General features: G+C 50.1%; 1 protein-coding gene across 1 annotated transcript; it reads right to left on the bottom strand.

Annotated features, from left to right (window-relative positions):
- Positions 1–3,961: 3,961 nt before the first annotated feature.
- On the bottom strand, positions 3,962–16,187 carry CCL24 (C-C motif chemokine ligand 24). Its single transcript, XM_032756374.2, has 4 exons — positions 16,137–16,187; positions 6,486–6,617; positions 6,149–6,266; positions 3,962–5,117 (listed from the first exon to the last, which is right to left on the bottom strand). The coding sequence occupies exons 2-4, from the start codon at positions 6,556–6,558 to the stop codon at positions 4,949–4,951; spliced, it is 360 nt and encodes a 119-aa protein (XP_032612265.1). The 5' UTR covers positions 6,559–6,617; positions 16,137–16,187; the 3' UTR covers positions 3,962–4,948.
- Positions 16,188–17,125: the final 938 nt, after the last annotated feature.

The raw sequence follows: 17,125 nt of genomic DNA, 5'->3' as shown, positions 1-17,125 counted from the left end.
TGCAGAGGCTGTGGTGAGAGTCCTATTATCACATGCAGTTGGGACACTGTCTGTATTTCAGCCTCATCCCTGAATACACTGGCTCTCCTCCCTTTTTAGGAACATGCTCTCTCTCCAGGGTGGAACCCAAGTCACCATTCAGGTGCCAACTCTGCGAAGCTGATTCTGCAGGCTCCTTCTTCCCATCAGAATGTCCCCTGCTGTGTATTGTTTAGCATTGCTACTTATTCTGCTTTGCATTAGACTTACAATAACTTTAGTAGCTACTGTATATGCAGTGCCTACTATTGGGCCTCTCTGTGCTCTGCGGACTCCTGGCTGCCAGTATGTGGCTCCTTGTGCCTTGGGGCTTTTTTTGAACCATGGGAACTTACTCTGCTCCCACTAGCTGAAAGCCCACCCCTCACACACAGCTGGCAAAGACTGATGGAGTGGGTGTGTCCTTCCAAGGGGGATGGATCTGTGGGTTGATGGATCCCCACCAGGTTATTTAAGGGTATATGTTGGCCACACATGGTGGCTCATGCCTGTAATCCCAGCACTTTGGGAAGCCAAGGTGGGCAGATCACTTGAGGCTAGGAGTTTGAGACCAGCCTGGCCAACATAATGAAACCCTGTCTCTACTAAAAATACAAAAGTTAGTTGGGTGTTGTGGCGCATGCCTCTAATCCCAGCTACTCAAGAGGCTGAGGCAGAGAATGGCTTGAACCTGGGAGGCAGAGGCTGCAGTGAGCCAAGATTGCCCCACTGCGCTCCAGTCTGGAGTGCAAAAAAAAAAAAAAAAAAAAAAGTATATGTGTCAGAAGCATGTGAACCAGAGCAACTCCATCTTAAATATGGGCTAGGTAAAACGAGGCTGAGACCTACTGGGTGCATTCCTAGATGGTTAAGGCATTCTAAATCACAGGATGAGACAAGAGGTCGGTGCAATATACAGGTCATAAAGACCTCCCTGCTAAAACAGTTTGTGGTAAAGAAACTGGCTAAAACCAACCAAAACTAAGATGGCAATGAGAGTGACCTCTGGTCATCCTTACTGCTACACTCCCACCAGCGTCATGACAGTTTACAAACACCATGGCAACATCAGGAAGTTACCTTACATGTTCTAAAAAGGGTAAGCATGAATAATCCACCCCTTGCTTAGCATATCATCAAGAAATAACCATAAACAATGGGCAACCAGCATCGCTCAGAGCTGCTCTGTCTATGGCGTAGCCATTCTTTTATTCCTCTACTGTCTTAATAAACTTGCTTTCCCTTTACTCTATGGACTCGCCCTGAATTCCTTCTAGTGTGAGATCCAAGAACCCTCTCTTGGGGTCTGGATCGGGACACCTTATATGTCTGCTGCTTAAACCTCACCTCCCAGGCCATGGTGCTGAGCCAAGGGGCAGATGTCGCGGAGAACCCAAACATCCCAGAGCATATCTAGGAACATAGCCAAGGCAGACAGTCTCATTGCATACAATAGCCAAAGAGCCAGAAAATTAGCTTCAAAGCAGCATAGAGAAGGGTAGTGGGGCAGATCTCTGCAGTTGTCCTGCTGCTAGCTAGGATTACCTGTATGTAAATCCTCATACACTCACCTACGCGCCATGCTGGACTTCTCTGAGTTCTTTGGTCTTGGCTCTTTCCCAGCTTGGGAGAATGTTCTTCTAGACAATTGCGAGTTTTCTCCATGACAGGGTCTCATGCCACTTCCCAGTGGTTTGAGCTCTGATTGTCCTCGGCTAAATCATGCACTTTGTTTAATTTTTAATTTTATTTTTATTTTTGTGGAGATGAGATTTTGCCATGTTCCCCAGGCTGGTCTCAAACTCCTGGGCTCAAGCAACATGACTGCCTCAGCCTCCCAAAGTGCTGGGATTACAGGCGTGAGCCACCATCCATGCCCCTCTGATCATGCACCCTTCTTTTTTCTTTCTTTTTTTTTTTTGAGACAAAGTCTCGCTCTGTTGCCCAGGCTGGAGTGCAGTGGCGTGATCACAGCTCACTGCAGCCTCAACCTCCTGGGCTCAAGCAATCCTCCCATCTCAGCCTCCAAAGTAGCTTGCACCACCACCACATCCAGCTACTTTTTAAATTTTTTGTAGGCTGGGTGCAGTGGCTCACACCTGTAATCCCAGCACTTTGGGAGGCCGAGGCAGGTGGATCACTTGAGGTCAGGAGTTTGAGACCAGCTTGGCCAACATGGTGAAACCCATCTCTACTAAAAATAACAAAAATTAGCTGGACGCGGTGGCATGTGCCTGTAGTCCCAGGTACTCGGGAGGCTGAGGCAGGAGAATTGGTTGAACCTGGGAGGTGGAGGTTGCAGTGAGCTGAGATCATACCGCTACACTCCAGCCTGGGAGACAGAGCAAGACTCTGTCTCAAAATAAATAAATAAATAATTTATTATTATTATTATTATTATTTTGTGTGTGTAGAGAAAGCATCTCTCTATGTTACCCAGGCTGATCTTGAACTACCCAGGCTGGTCTTGAACTTCTAGGGTCACAAGATCCTCCCGCCTTGGCCTCCTAAAGTGCTGAGATTACAGGCATGGGCCACTGCACCCAGCCAGAGAATTGGAAAGCTGCATGGTGTGGAAAACTTACATATTTGTGTCAAAACTGTTGTGAGCATAGAAAAAGAGTTTTTCTCTTTCAAGGTCGTGCAACTTGTAAAGCAGAATTGGCTTTGAACCCATAGTGCTCTTGATTTGTGAGTGTGTTCATGTTATAATACTAATTCTTTGAAGCAAGACATCATCGTGTATCACTTTTTTAGCCTCCTAATACACATAATAACTCCATGTGCAATAACATGTTTGTTGAAATATTTTAAAAATTTGGGGCCAGGCAGAGTGGCTCACGCCCGTAATCCTTGTAATTCCAGCACTTTGGGAGGCTGAAGCAGGTGGATCACTTGAGGTCAGGCGTTTGAGACCAGACTGACCACCACGGTGAAACCCCGTCTCTACTAAAAGTACAAAATTAGCCAGATGTGGTGGTGTGTGCCTGTAATCCCACTTGGGAGGCTGAGGCAGTAGAATCGCTTGAATCCGGGAGGCAGAAGTTGCAGTGAGCCGAGATCATGCCATTGTATTCCAGACTGGGCAACAAGAGCAAAACTCCACCTTAAAAAAAAAAAAAAAAATTAGTTTAGGGCCTGGTGCAATGGCTCACATCTTTAATCCCAGTGTTTTGGGAAGCCAAGGTGGGAGAACTTCTTGAGGCCAGGAGTTCTAGACCAGCCCGGACAACAGAGCAAGATCTCATCTCTACAAAAAATTAAAAGATTAGCCAGGTGTGGTGGTGCACACCTGTAGTCCCAGCTACTTAGAGAAGCTGAGGTGGGAGGATTGCTTGAGCCCAGAATTTCGTGGCTGCAGTGAGCTATGATTGTACCACTGCACTCCAGTCTGGGCAACAGAGTGAGACCCTGTCTCAAAAATTTTTTTAATTATTTAATTGAACCTAGCTGTACATGTGTGTTTTTCAAAGTCAGTAGCAGGACTCCCAGCGGCAGGCCAAGGTCACTCCCAGATGCTCTGGGCTCCGGCTGTCTTCTTCCCCTCCAGCCTTGGAGAGGCAGCCTGGTCACAGCCCAACCCCACCCACTCCAGGAGAGTCAAAAACACACAATGCCGGGTGCAGTGGCTCACATCTGTAATCCCAGCACTTTGGGAGGCTGAAGCAGGTGGATCACCTGAGGTCAGGAGTTTGAGACCAGCCTGACCAACATGGTGAAACTCTGTCTCTACTAAAAATACAAAAAAATTAGCTGGGCATGATGGCAGATACCTGTAGCCCCAGCTCCTCAGGAGGCTGAGGCAGAAGAATTGCTTCTGGGAGACGGAGGTTGCAGTGAGCTGAGATCGTGCCATTGCACTCCAGCCTGGGGCGACAAGAGCAAGACTCCATTTCAAAAAGAAAAGAAAAAAAAAAAGAAGAACACGCAAGACACAACAACCTTCAAATAAAAAAAATCGCATTTTATTTGGCCTATTATTTGAGAACAGCAACTGTGTCTACACTCTTGATGAACCCACACAGTATCTCATGCATAGAAAAAAAAAAAGCTAGGGTCTTTTCTCCCCCTTATCCCCCCACCCCATCTTCCCCTCACCAAAATGTGGGGTGAGCCCAGATTTAAAGGCAGAATAGGCCCTTGTCCCCAAGACAGCATGGAGCAAACTGTCACAAAGCAGGGAATCTCCTTAAAGTCATATCTTCCCAAAAAGATTAAACTACCCAGGCTGGCCCTTCATCCTGGTCCTCCACGTTCATTTCTTTTTTTAAAAAAAATTATGATTTACTTGTTTTTTTGTCTTTTTTTTAACATAAAAGTTTGAGTAGGCTGGGTGTGGTGCCTCACACCTGTAATCCCAGCACTTTGGAAGGCGGAGGCAGGTGGATCGCTTGAAGCCAGGAGTTTGAGACCAGCCTGGCCAACATGGTGAAACCTCATCTCTACTAAAAATACAAAAATTAGTTGGGCATGGTGGTGCACACCTGTCGTCCCAGGTACTCAGGAGGCTGAGGCACAAGAATCACTTGAACCCAGCAGGCGGAGGTTGCAGTAAGCCAAGGTTGTGCCACTGCACTCCAGCCTGGGTGACAGAGCGAGACTCCGTCTCAAAAAAAAAAAAAAAAAAAAAAAAAGCATCAGAACCAGGTCAGGAGGAGAAGGGCAAAGAGTTGCCACTGCTCTCCTTCTGGGATCTTCTCACCCAGCTCCAGAAAGGCAAGGGGCCTTGGATGCTTGGAGCTATTGCTCAGCCCCGGGGAAACACATCACCTGCTCCCTCGGGTTTTTCATAGAAGAGACACATCCCTGGAGATTATTGCTAAGAAACAGGAAAATTAGCTCTTCCCCCCATCACTATGGCTTCTCCAGGCCCCGAGTAGCCCTCCAAGCAGCTCAGGCCCAAACTCAGGGCTGGAGGGCTGGGCGGTGATTACAGGGTGGTTTGGTTGCCAGGATATCTCTGGACAGGGCCCTTGACAGCCACTGCCCTGGCCCTAGGGGAAGCCTTCTTCTGCTTGGCGTCCAGGTTCTTCATGTACCTCTGGACCCACTCCTGCTTGGGGTCGCCACAGAACTGCTGGCCCTTCTTGGTGGTGAAGCTGTGGAAGAAAGGGACAGGGGATCAGCTGAGGTCGACAGGGACCTTGGGCCACTCCACTTCGTGGCGGGGAGGATGTGGAAACCCAGAGACAGTAAGGCTTCCTTGCGAGTTGCTGAGATGATGTCATCTTCATTTTTTGACACAGGGTCTCACTCTGTCGTCCAGGCTGCAATGCAGTGGCGATCATAACTCACTGCAGCCTCAAATTCCCAGGCTCAAGTGGTCCTCCTGCCTTAGCCTCCTGAGTAGCTGGGACTACAGGAACATGCCACCATGCCCAGCTAATTTTTTTTATTTTTTTGCAGAAACGGAGTCTCACTATGTTGCCTAGGCTGGTCTTAAACTCCTAGCCTTAAGCAACACTCCTGCCTCAGCCTCCCAAAGCTCTGAGATTACAGACGTGAGCCACTGCACATGGCCTTCTCATCGTATTTCTACTTCATGCCTCTGTTTACAAAATGAGTTCACAGTTACTACCTATGAAGCTATTTGGAGGACAGACACATGTCGACCCACATGACCTTGAGCAAGTCACCTTCCTGAGCCTCAGTTGTCCTCTGTAAAATGGGAACAATCATCCCTACCCCATAGAGTTGTTGAGAGAATTAGATAAGATATTGTCCTGTGCCCCTGAATGGTGCCTCGTTACATATTTGGTGCTCAGTAGATATTGAATCTAAATCCTTCTCCTGGTGGCTCATGCCTGTAATCCCAGCACTTTGGAAGGCCGAGATGGGCAGATCACTTGAGGTCAGAAGTTTGAGACCAGCCTGGTCAACATGGATCGTGCCACTGCACTCCAGCTTGGGTGACAGAGCAAGACCCTATCTCCTAAAAAGAAAAATGAAATTAAAAAAATAAATATATCGTCCTCCTAGTTTTATGGGCAAGGAAGTTGAGGACCAGAGAGGGGAGGTGACTTCTCCAGGGATGCACAGAGCTGGGGCTGGCTGACCTTGCTTCTCAGGGACCCTGGAGTTGCACCTGCCCCCACCCCTCTCCTGCCACGTGCCCATGAAGGATACCTACATCACTCCTGCCTTGAGGCACGTGCTCCTGTTGGACAGCTGGTAGCTGACCACTCGGTTCTCAGGAATTCTCTTGGACATAAAGAACATGCAGCAGGAAGGGGGGAGGACCACAGAGCCTAGAAGACGAGAGAAAGAAGAGTCACATCTTTTCCCAGCCTCCCCTTGGCTCTGGGCTTCAGAGCTGAAGCTTGAAGCTTGCACCAAACATCACCAGTCCATTCACTGGGCTGCCCTTTCCCCAGCGCTTCCCTCCAGCCCCAGGCTAGTCAGTCCTACACCCTCCACTGTGCCATCCCAGCCATGCCCTTGGAACTGCATCCTGCCCGAGGTCTTACCCGTAGGGATGATATGGTGGGCACAGACACCAAGGAACAGAAGGCTGGTTACGATGGTCATCAGGCCTGCCATGTCCCAGAGAGCAGAAGCACCAGCTCGGGGCTCAAAGCCGACGTGCAGGAGGAAAGGACCTAGGGACAAAGAGCTCGGGTCCTTGCAGAGCACCCCAAACTCCCTCCCTCTGCCCTTTATGGGGCAACTAGAAGGAAACACGCCCCCGAGCCCCCTCCACGCTTCCTTGAAAATCCTGAGGCCTGTGGTCTGGAAAGAGGAAGTTGTTGTCTCGTTGTTGCCTAGCTGCGTCAAGGGTTATTTTGGGCTCCGAACGAAACAGCTGGGGGAGGGGGCATCACCCCACCTAGGCCAAGTTCAAAGGTGTTGGATGCGTTGTCAGAAGGCCCATGGGATCCTGGCTGTGTTGGCCACTCCCTGTGGGATCCTGGACAAGTCACTCACCTCCCTGAGCCTCAGTTACTTCAGCTGAAAATGGGCAGAGTCATCCCTATCTTCTCCCTTCCATTCATTCATTCATTCATTCACCCAATTATTTATTAGGCATGTGGTCTGTGCCAGGCACTGGGAGGATTCTAATGGGGAGACAGATTTGTGATCAAGTGTGTGTAACAGTCAATGAGAGGTCAGCTGGGCACTGTGGCTCATGCTTATAATCCCTGTGCTTTGGAAGGTTCAAGTGGGAGGATCATTTGAAGCCAGGAGTTTGAGATCAGCCTGGGCAACAAAGCAAGACCCTGTCTCTACAAAAAATAAAAAAATTAGCCAGGCGTGGTGGTGCAGGCTTGTAGTCTCAGCTCTTGGGGAGGCTGAGGTGGAAGGATGACTTGAACCCAGGAGTTCAAGGCTGCAGTGAGCTGTGATCACACCACTGCCTCTCCAGGCTGGGCAACAGAGCAACACCCTGTCTTAAAATCAGTCAATCAACCAATCAATCAATCAGTCCATGACAAGTCTTGACAGAGCAAAGCAGATGCTGTCAGGACCGCCTTCCATCAGCTCTCGGTGGCCTTGAAGTCCCAACAGCCATCGTCCGTACCCTCAAGTTGCTGGAGCCACTTAGTCACCAAGGCTCTAGGGAAGTGGGAAATGCCTAGAAATTCACATCCTCTGGGGTGGCCAATGTCTGCCAGAGGGATGCCAACTCCAGGTCCAGCATGACCTATGCTGTTTCCTGAGTTCCCAGCTGGGTCAAATCTGTGACTGTCTGTGCAGCAGGACTTTGCTTGGCCCCTTTCGCCGGACCAGATTCCCAGTCCCCTGATGGTCTCTTGTGGAAGCTTCTCTTAATAAACCACAAGCTCATGAATCCCTGTTTCAGGGTCTGCTTTGGGGTCCCTAACTCAGGACAAGGTGTGGGGGTGGTGGGTGGGAGGAAGGGAAACATAGGAGAAACCAGGAGCCGGGAGTGGTGGCTCATGCCTGTAATCCCAATGCTTTAGGAGGCTGAGGCGGGAGGATTGATTGAGGCCAGGAGTTTGAGACCAGCCGGGGCAACATAGCAAGACCCTGTCTCCAACAGAAATAAAAAAATTAGCCAGGCATGGTGGTATGCGCCTGTAGTCCTAGCTACTCGGGAGGCAGAGGTGGGAGGATCGCTTGAGCCTAGGAGTTTGAGGCTACAGTGAGCTAGGTGAGCACCACTGAACTCCAGCCTGGGTGACAGAGCATAACCCTATCTTTAAAAAAAAAAACAAAAAACAAAAACAAAAACAAGTCTGGGTGAGGTGGCTCATGCCTGTCATCCCAGCACTTTGGGAGGCTAAGGTGGGAGGATGATTTGAGCCCAGGAGTTCAAGACCAGCTTGCTCAACATAGCAAAACCCCATCTTTAAAAAAAAAAAACAGAAAAGAAAAGAAAAAGAAAACAAACAAAACCACGGGAAAACTGGCCAATTGTGCCAGGAGCAAAGTTCAGGAGGGACTCATAGCTGACAGCTGCACTGAGGTTGGAGGACGGAAGGCACCGGCAACTATGCGGAAGCCTATAAGTCATAACGTCCGGTTCAGTTGTAAGGGACTGAGGCAACTTTGTGAGACAGAGTGGGACATGGCTCCCACCTCACTCCATCCCCCATTCCAGGATCCCAGGTCAGGACCTCATGATCAGAGACTCCCTTCACCTGCCACTCCCATGTGGCTGACTGCCACGGAGCCTCTACAGCCCTTTGTAATTATTGGGTAACAAGAACAAGGAGGAAGAGGTAACAATTGGTCAGCTGCTTAATTGATCACAGGTTCATATTGTTACTGACAGGGTTCAATTATGCCTAATCATAAGAAACATTTGTGCAGTCTCCAACACTCCCATACCCAACCCCTCCCTACGATTCTCTCCATTCCCCTTCTCCAACCTCCCTGCTCTGGGATTCCAGGGCACACATCGATGTAGGACCCACACAGTGGCATAGTGGGGGCACAGTGGTACTCGTCACTTGGTGGCCAGCTAGGTGTCTGCGTCTTGGTCTCATGCTTGACCTGAACGCCTTGAGATCAATTTCCATACCCACCAAGTGCCGAGCAAATCACCTGTGCCATGGCCAGCGTTTGCAGAATGAATAGATGATGGATCAACTCTGAGACAACTTCCTCTGGACCAGAGACTCCTCTGTGGGTTTTGCCCACAGAGCACAACTGGGGCCAGCGTGTACACAGGGTAAGTCAGCAGGTGGGTCCCCTGATGGAGGCAAGACTGAAGTTGGGGAGGCTGGTAGCACCTGATCTCACTGCCTGTGCTTACAGAGTGAAAAATGCTGAGAGCCCAACTCAGCTTCATTAGCCTGGCACCTGCCCCGTCTGCCTTCACCTCCCCATCAGCCAACAATAATTATCCTCTGCTGGCAGAGCAATTAGGGAGGATTAAGTGAGAAAAGTCATGGGAAGGCCCTTTATACATGCAGAGGGTTTTTTCTTTAAAATGTTTTATTTATTTATTTATTTTTGATACTGAGTCTCTCTCTGTCACCCAGGCTGGAGTGCAGTGGCACGATCTTGGCTCACTGCAACCTCCACCTCCGAGGTTCAAGCGATTCTCCCGCCTCAGCCTCCCCAGTAGCTGAGATTACAGGCACCCGCCATCATGCCTTGCTAATTGTTATATTTTTAGTAGAGACGGGGTTTCACCATGTTGGTCAGGTGGGTCTCGAATTCCTGACCTCGGGTAATCCACCCACCTCAGCCTCCCAAAAGTGCTGGGATTACAGGTGTGAGCCACTGCACCTGGCCAAAAAAAAAAAAAAAAATTTTTTTTGAGATAAGGTCTCACTCTGTTGCCCAGGCTGGAGTGCAGGGGCATGATCATGGCTCATTGCAGCTTCCAGTTCCTGGACTCAAGCGATCCTCCTGCCTCAGCCTCCTGAGTAGCTGGGACTACAGGTGTAGGCCACCATGCCCAGCTAATGTTTTAAATTTTTAGTAGAGACGGGGTACCCCTATGTTGCCCAGGCTAGTTTCCAACTCCTGGCTTCAAGCAATCCTCCCACCTTGACCTCCCAAAGCGCTGGGATTACAGGCATGAGCCACTGTGCCCAGCTCATCATGATGTCTTATGACAGCTCTTGTAATTTTTGCTCCCCAGTGATTCAGAGGGGATGCCTGTTGACTGCCTGCATTTTCTCACTCAGTGGGTGCTGGGAGTGTGGTGTGTGGGGAGGAGGAAGTGGCAGGGAGAAAGGATGGCCAGGCAGAGGCAGCACTCAGGAGAAGAGTGAGGCTGGGGTAAATAGGGCGGGGATGTTGCAACAGGAGTGGGCGAGCAGAAGGTCATTGGGTGGGAGTGTGCGAGGTAGGGTGCTTCACCCCAGATTAATGATACCCTTTAAGGGCTTTTCCAAGGCCTTAAAAAACACAAAATACCCCATCTTTTTTTTTTTTTTTTTTTGAGAAGAGTTTCGCTTTGTCACCCAGGCTGCAATGGAATGGCATGATCTTGGCTCACTGCAGCCTCCACCTCCCAGGTTCAAGCAATTCTCATGCCTCAGCCTCCTGAGTAGCTGGGATTATAGGCACCTATCACCACACCCAGCTAGTTTTTGTTTTTTTAGTAAAGATGGGATTTCACCATGTTAGCCAGGCTGGTCACCAACTCCTGACCTCAAGTGTTTTACCCACCTCGGCTTCCCAAAGTGCTGGGATTACAGGCATGAGCCACCGCACTGGGCCAAAACACCCAATGTTTTTTTTGTTGTTGTTGTTGTTTTGTTTTGTTTTGAGACACAGTCTCTCTTTTAGTAGAGATGGGGTTTCACCATGTTGTCCAGGCTGGTCTCAAACTCCTGGCCTCAGGTGATCCTCCTGCCTTGGCCTCCCAAAGTGCTGGGATCACAGACCTGAGCCACGGTGCTTGGCTATCTCTTTCTCTTTTTACCTATCCACTCCCTTCTAGTTGGTTTCCCTAAGACCTCCTCCTCCCTCTCTTACTTTATGTCTCTGGCTGCTGGATTCCACCACTTCAAGGGGGAAGGATGCAGTTTCCCATTTCAGGAGCTAAGTGGCCCTGTGATGGTGTCCGCTCACTTATCCTTGTAAGGCATCAGGTCCTCCCTCTTAAAAAAGCGTTGGTAATCCCTGCCTTAACAATTTCCCTGTATAGAGCATAAAGATTGGGCGTTTTGGTTGGGTGAGGTGGCTCATGCCGGTCATCCCAGCACTTTGGGAGGCTAAGGTGGGTGGATCATTTGAGGTCAGGAGTTTGAGACTAGCCCAGCCAACATGGTGAAACCCCGTCTCCACTAAAAACATAAAAATTAGCCAGGCATGGTCGTGTGCACCTGTAATCCCAGCTACTCGGGAGGCTGAGGCAGGAGAATTGCTTGAACCTGGGGGGTGGAGGTTGTAGTGAGCCAAGATCATGCCACTGCACTCCAGCCTGGGTGACAGAGTGAGACTCGGTCTCAAAAAAAAAAAAAAAGAAAAGAAAAGGAGTGGTTAGGCAAAAAGAGAAAGAGCCAGGTGCAATGGCTCACACATGTAATCCCAGCACTTTGGGAGGCCGAGGTGGGAGGATTGAGTGAGCCCGGGAGTTCAAGTCCAGTCTGGGCAACATGGCAAGACCCAGACTCTTTAAAAAAAAAAAAACTAGGAAGAGGGAAGCAGTAGAAGTGGGAACCTGGCAGGGGCAGAAAAAGCATGTGTGGAGGAGGGTGGAGGATGGGTGGGAGGTGACTCACAGCAGTGTGAGGCTCTTAGAACCCCTGATGGCTCCAGCACAGACCCTGTCCCTCTCTTGGCCTTGGTTTCTCCATCTGAGAAGTAGGGTGTTGGCCAGAGCGGCCTCTCCCCAAGTGTAGGACCACCAGCCATGATACAAGAAGGAACATTTCTCATTTTATTTAAATGTTTTGTTACAGTCACCCTCTTTAATAAGGGACTTTAAGGAACTTCATATATATATGTTATAGTAATACAAGATTTCTCTAAGGTAAGAAATATGAGGGCCAGGGCTCACACTTGTAATCCCAGCACTTTGGGAGGCCAAGGCGGGTGGATCACCTGAGGTTGGGAGCTCGGGACCAGCCTGACCAACATAGAGAAACCCCATCTCTACTAAAAATACAAAGCCAGCTGGGCGTGGTGGCGCATGCCTGTAATCCCAGCTGCTCGGGAGGCTGAGGCACAAGAATCGCTTGAACCTGGGAGGCAGAGGTTGTGGTAAGTGGAGATCGCGCCATTGCACGCCAGACTGGGCAACAAGAACGAAACTCCGTCTCAAAAAAAAATATATATATATATATATTAGTAGACTGGGTGATGTGGCTCACATCTGTAATCCCAGCACTTTGGGAGGCTGAGGATTGCTAGAGCTCAGGTGTTCGAGACCAGCCTGGGCAACATAGTGAAACCTCAACTCTACAAAAAATATACAAAAAAATAGCCAGACACTGTGGTGCATGCCTGTAGTCCCAGCTATTTGGGAGACTGAAGCAGGAGGATCACTTGAACCCAGGAGTTCAAGACTAGCCTGAGTAACATAACATATCCCCATCTCTCAATAAATAAATAAAAGAAGGGGGCTGTCATAAAGTCATTTATCTCTGATGATAAATGACTTTAAATACCTGAGGACAGGTCCCAGAAAGGGGGCACTGGATCTTATGGCCCTAATTAGGGTAAAAGTAGACCCACACATACACACACACACACACACACACACACACACACACACACACACACAAAGAAAGAAAAAAAAGAAAAAATATCCTGTCTTCTTACTAAGGTCTGAAACTGAATTTTAGGTCAAACCATAGACCCATAGATGGTCAGCTATGGTGCAGTGACATATTTTAGTCCCTGACCTGCTAAAAACTGGCTGTGTGAACCTGGGCAACTTGCTCACTTCTCCCAAGCTTTGATTTCCTCATCTAGGAAATGGTGGGGGAGGGGGAGGATGAGGCCACCTTTTACCCATGATCTCATGTGATTCTAGAATCCCCAGAAAGTTATGGATGTAAGGGCTTTTAGTAAACTTCTTCTTCGTTTTTTGTTTTTTTTTTTTTTTGAGACGGAATCTTGCTCTGTCATCCAGGCAATGACGCAATCTCAGCTCACTGCAACCTCCACCTCCCTGGTTCAGGCAATTCCCCTGCCTCTGCCTCCCGAGTAGCTGGGATTACAGGCGCATGTCACCACACCTGACTAATTTTTTTGTACTTTTAGTGGAGGCGGGGCTTCACCATGTTGGCCAGACTGGTCTCGAACTTCTGGCCTCAGGTGATCTGCCGGCCTTGGCCTCCCAAAGTGCTGGGATTACAGGCATGAGCCACATCTCCTGGCAGTGCACATGCAAGTCTTCACCATCTAGCAGGAACCAGACCCTTAAGCTAGAGGAATTCAGCCCCCAGGGAGGCTTTTCAGGTACCCATCCATCCACCTACCCATTAATTCATCTACTCACTCATCCATCCATCCATCCATCCACCCACCCACCCATCCACCCACTCATCCACCCATCCATCCACCCATCTATCTATCATCTATCCATCCATCCACTTATTCATCCATCCACCCATCATCCATCTACCCATCCACCCATCCACCTACCCACCCATGCATCCACCCCTCCACCCATCCATCCATGCACCCACTCATCCACTCATCTATCCATCCATCCATTCACTAATCCATCCATCCAGCCAGCCAGCCAGCCATCCACCCACCCACCCATCCATCTATTCACCCATCCATCCATCCATCCATCCACCCCTCCACCCATCCATCCATCCACCCATCCATCCACTCATCTATCCATCCATCCATTCATTCATCCATCCATCCGTCCGTCCATCCATCCATCCATCCATCCACCCACCCACCCACCCATCCATCTATTCACCCATCCATCCATCCATCCACCCCTCCACCCATCCATCCATCCACTCATCCATCCATCCATCCATTCATTAATCCATCCATCCACCCATCCATTCATCCATCCATCCATCCATACCTCATCGAACCCTGCTATATACCAGGTGCCCCATCCCAGGCATACCAAGAAAAACTATACACAGGTGTTGCCTTGGGGAACTCTCACACTAGTCCTGAGAGACAGAGGCAATTATGACACAGGTGATAAATGTCCAGATGGAGGAGGTCTACTGAGGCCACAGTGGAGAGCAGAAGTCATAGAAAACTTCCTGGAGGAGGTGCCCCTTGTGCTGAGTTAGGCTGACCAAGGGGAGTGGGGCTTGGCAGGGAGGAAACTGGGCAGAGAAGGGTATTTCAAGCCCTGGAAGCCACAGAGATGAAGTCAAGGCAGACGGGTGACTTGGTCATGTTGGAGCCTTAAAGAAATCACTCTGGCTGCAGTAAGTCATTTGGCAGAACTGTTGGGAAGGCTGTGGTAGGAAATCTAGGATGGAGAGGTGGAGGAAATTAGGATGGAAAGAAGGGGATGGATTTGAGGATTACTCAGGATTCCATTTGCTGAGCTCTGATGCCATACTGGTTGAGGAAAAGGAAGGATTGTCCAGGATAACACTTGGGTTTCAAACTTGAATGCATGTGTTGGGGGAACCATTCATGGATAAAAAGTCTGCAGGGGCTGTGGGGCTTGGAGTACCAGGGGTTCTAGTAGATGCCTGAGGCAGGCAGTGCAGGTAGGGAGAGGTCTGGATGTCCAATAAATTATTAGAACAAGGGAGGGGCTCAAGCCTGTAATCCCAGCACTTTGGGAGGCCGAGGCGGGCGGATCACCTGAGGTCAGGAGTTTGAGACCAGCCTCATCAACATGGAGAAACCCTGTCTCTACTAAAAATACAAAATTAGCCAGGCGTGGTGGCGCATGCCTGTAATCCCAGCTACTCCAGAGGCTGAGGCAGGAGAATCGCTTAAACCCGGGAGGCACAGTTTGCGGTGAGCCGAGATCGCACCATTGTACTCCAGCCTGGGTGACAGAGCCAGACTCCATCTCAAAAAAAAAAAAGAAAAAAAAATCAGAACAAGAAGACCCTTGAGAGTCTCACCTGTCCCAATACTTTGTGGCTGGGAACTGGAAGCCCAGGGAGATTAGACAGCCTCAACTGCCCCACCCAGCTCAAGACCCACTGTAGTACCATGGGGAGGGCATGGCCTTAGAGGTAGACACTCCTGGATTTGAGCCTTATTCCAACCATATGCTCACTTGGTGGCCCAGGCAAGGTGTTTAGCCTCTGTGAAGCTTAATTCATTTACTAAAAGATGGGTGTGTGACTGTGCACCTCCGAGGATGGTGGAGGGAGTAGGCCTCAAGCTTCAGTGAGGGACTCCATGAAACGCCACCAGACCAGAATCCCTTCATCTGTTTCCCTAAAGCCCCACGTGGCTCCTCTGAACTCGTCTTATCCTCTTATTGTCCCCATGTCACCAGTAAGGAAACTGAGGTTCAGGCTGGGCATGGTGACTCACGCCTGTGATCCCAGCACTTTGGGCGGCCTAGGCGGTGGATCACCGGGGGTCGGGAGTTTGAGACCAGCCTGGCCAACATGGTGAAACCCGTCTCTACTAAAAAATACAAAACTTAGCCAGGCGTGGTGGCAGGTGCCTGTAATCCCAGCTACTCAGGAGGCTGAGGCATGAGAATTGCTTGAACCCAGGAGGCGGAGGTTGCAGTGAGCCGAGATTGTGCCACTGCACTTCAGCCTGGGTGATAGAGCAAGACTCAATCTCCAAAAAGAAAAAAAAAGAAAAGAAAACTGAGGTTTAGAGAGTTAAATGACTTGCTCAAGACTCCTAAGTCACGATGCGGCAGAACTGGTCCTACATCTTCCTGGGAAGTAACCTATACCCTTGTCATGGTGCCAGGCAGCATGCTCTGCTGAGTGGCACCAATGCCACCACGCCAAGTTCACTTTCTGAGCTGCTCTCCAATCCACCCCTTACTTTAGACTCTCACGGCCACCGGCTTTGCACAGCCTCCATCAATTCTTTCTTGCATTCTTGTCCCAGCCTCTTAAAGGAAGCAGGTGGACATCTGGGGTGTGATGCAGAGGGGAGAGGGCAGTGGGGTGCCAGGATGAATGGGCACTGTGGTAGGGAGTGCAAGGGGCTGGATTCAGGCGTGCAGACTGGGGGTGTCACTGCTTCCTGGGATATCCTGCTTCCTCGCTACCAAATACACACACACAAAGTCCCAGAATACTGGGCACAGGGGAGCCACTTACCCGGAGGTGACAGGGTGACAGCCTTGGTGCCAAGTGCAGAGCAGAAATGATTTCCTCTGACTCACCCAATCTTGGGTGGAAGAACGGGATGAGAGGAGGGGCACCTGGGGAGGGAAGGGTACCTTCCCTGCATCTCGCCTGGCTTGGCTGGGAAATTCAGGAGTCCAAGGTTCACAAGGACTTCTGAGAGGTTGGCTTTGTGGCAACAGGCAGGCCCTGATGGGGGCCCATGTGCAGGGTGGGTGGTGGTCCCAATCAGAAGAGCACAGTGAGCCCATTGTCAGACAGACTTCTCTCCACACAGACAGACTTCAGCCCTGGAAAGGGTATGGTCCCAGATGGGGCTGGGGAGGAAAACAGGTGGCAGCTACGGAGCGCCTTGCCCTTTGATCTCTGGATGGGAGGGCTTTCAACAGCTCAACAGGGACGGGAACAGGAGGCACATATAGCAGCGGAAGCCGAGGGCACTGCCAACCAGCCAGCCTAGCGTGGATGGTAAACGGGGATGCTGCAGATCAAAGAGGCCAAGAGGATCTTTTTTTTTGGGCGGGGGGGGGCCGGGGTGCGGAGGGAAGGGAGACAGAGTCTTGCTCTGTTGCCCAGGCTGGAGTGCAGTGGTGCAATCTCGGCTCACTGCAACCTCTGCCTCCCGGGTTCAAGCGATTCTCCTGCCTCAGCCTCCTGAGTAGCTGGGATTATAGGCACCCACCATCATGCCCAGCTAATTTTTTGCATATTTACTAGAGATGGGATTTCACCATGTTGGCCAGAGTGGTCTCAAAACTCCCGACCTCAGGCGATCCACCTGCCTCGGCCTCCCAAAGTGCTGGGATTACACGTGTGAGCCACCATGCCCAGCTGAGAGGATCTTTTTGTACGTCTCAGTGTCACAGCTGCCTCTTACATGTTAAAGGCCTAAGGTGAAGGAAGCAGGTAAAGCTGTCCAGAGACAGATCTGATCACCTTGGATGATAGAGAGAGCCCCACCA

The sequence above is a fragment of the Hylobates moloch genome, unplaced genomic scaffold (genome assembly GCF_009828535.3).
Source record: "Hylobates moloch isolate HMO894 unplaced genomic scaffold, HMol_V3 SCAFFOLD_1, whole genome shotgun sequence".
Classification (NCBI taxonomy): Eukaryota; Metazoa; Chordata; class Mammalia; order Primates; family Hylobatidae; genus Hylobates; species Hylobates moloch.
The sequence above is the reverse complement of the archived record's forward strand: the minus strand, read 5'-3'. Positions and strand labels throughout refer to the sequence as shown.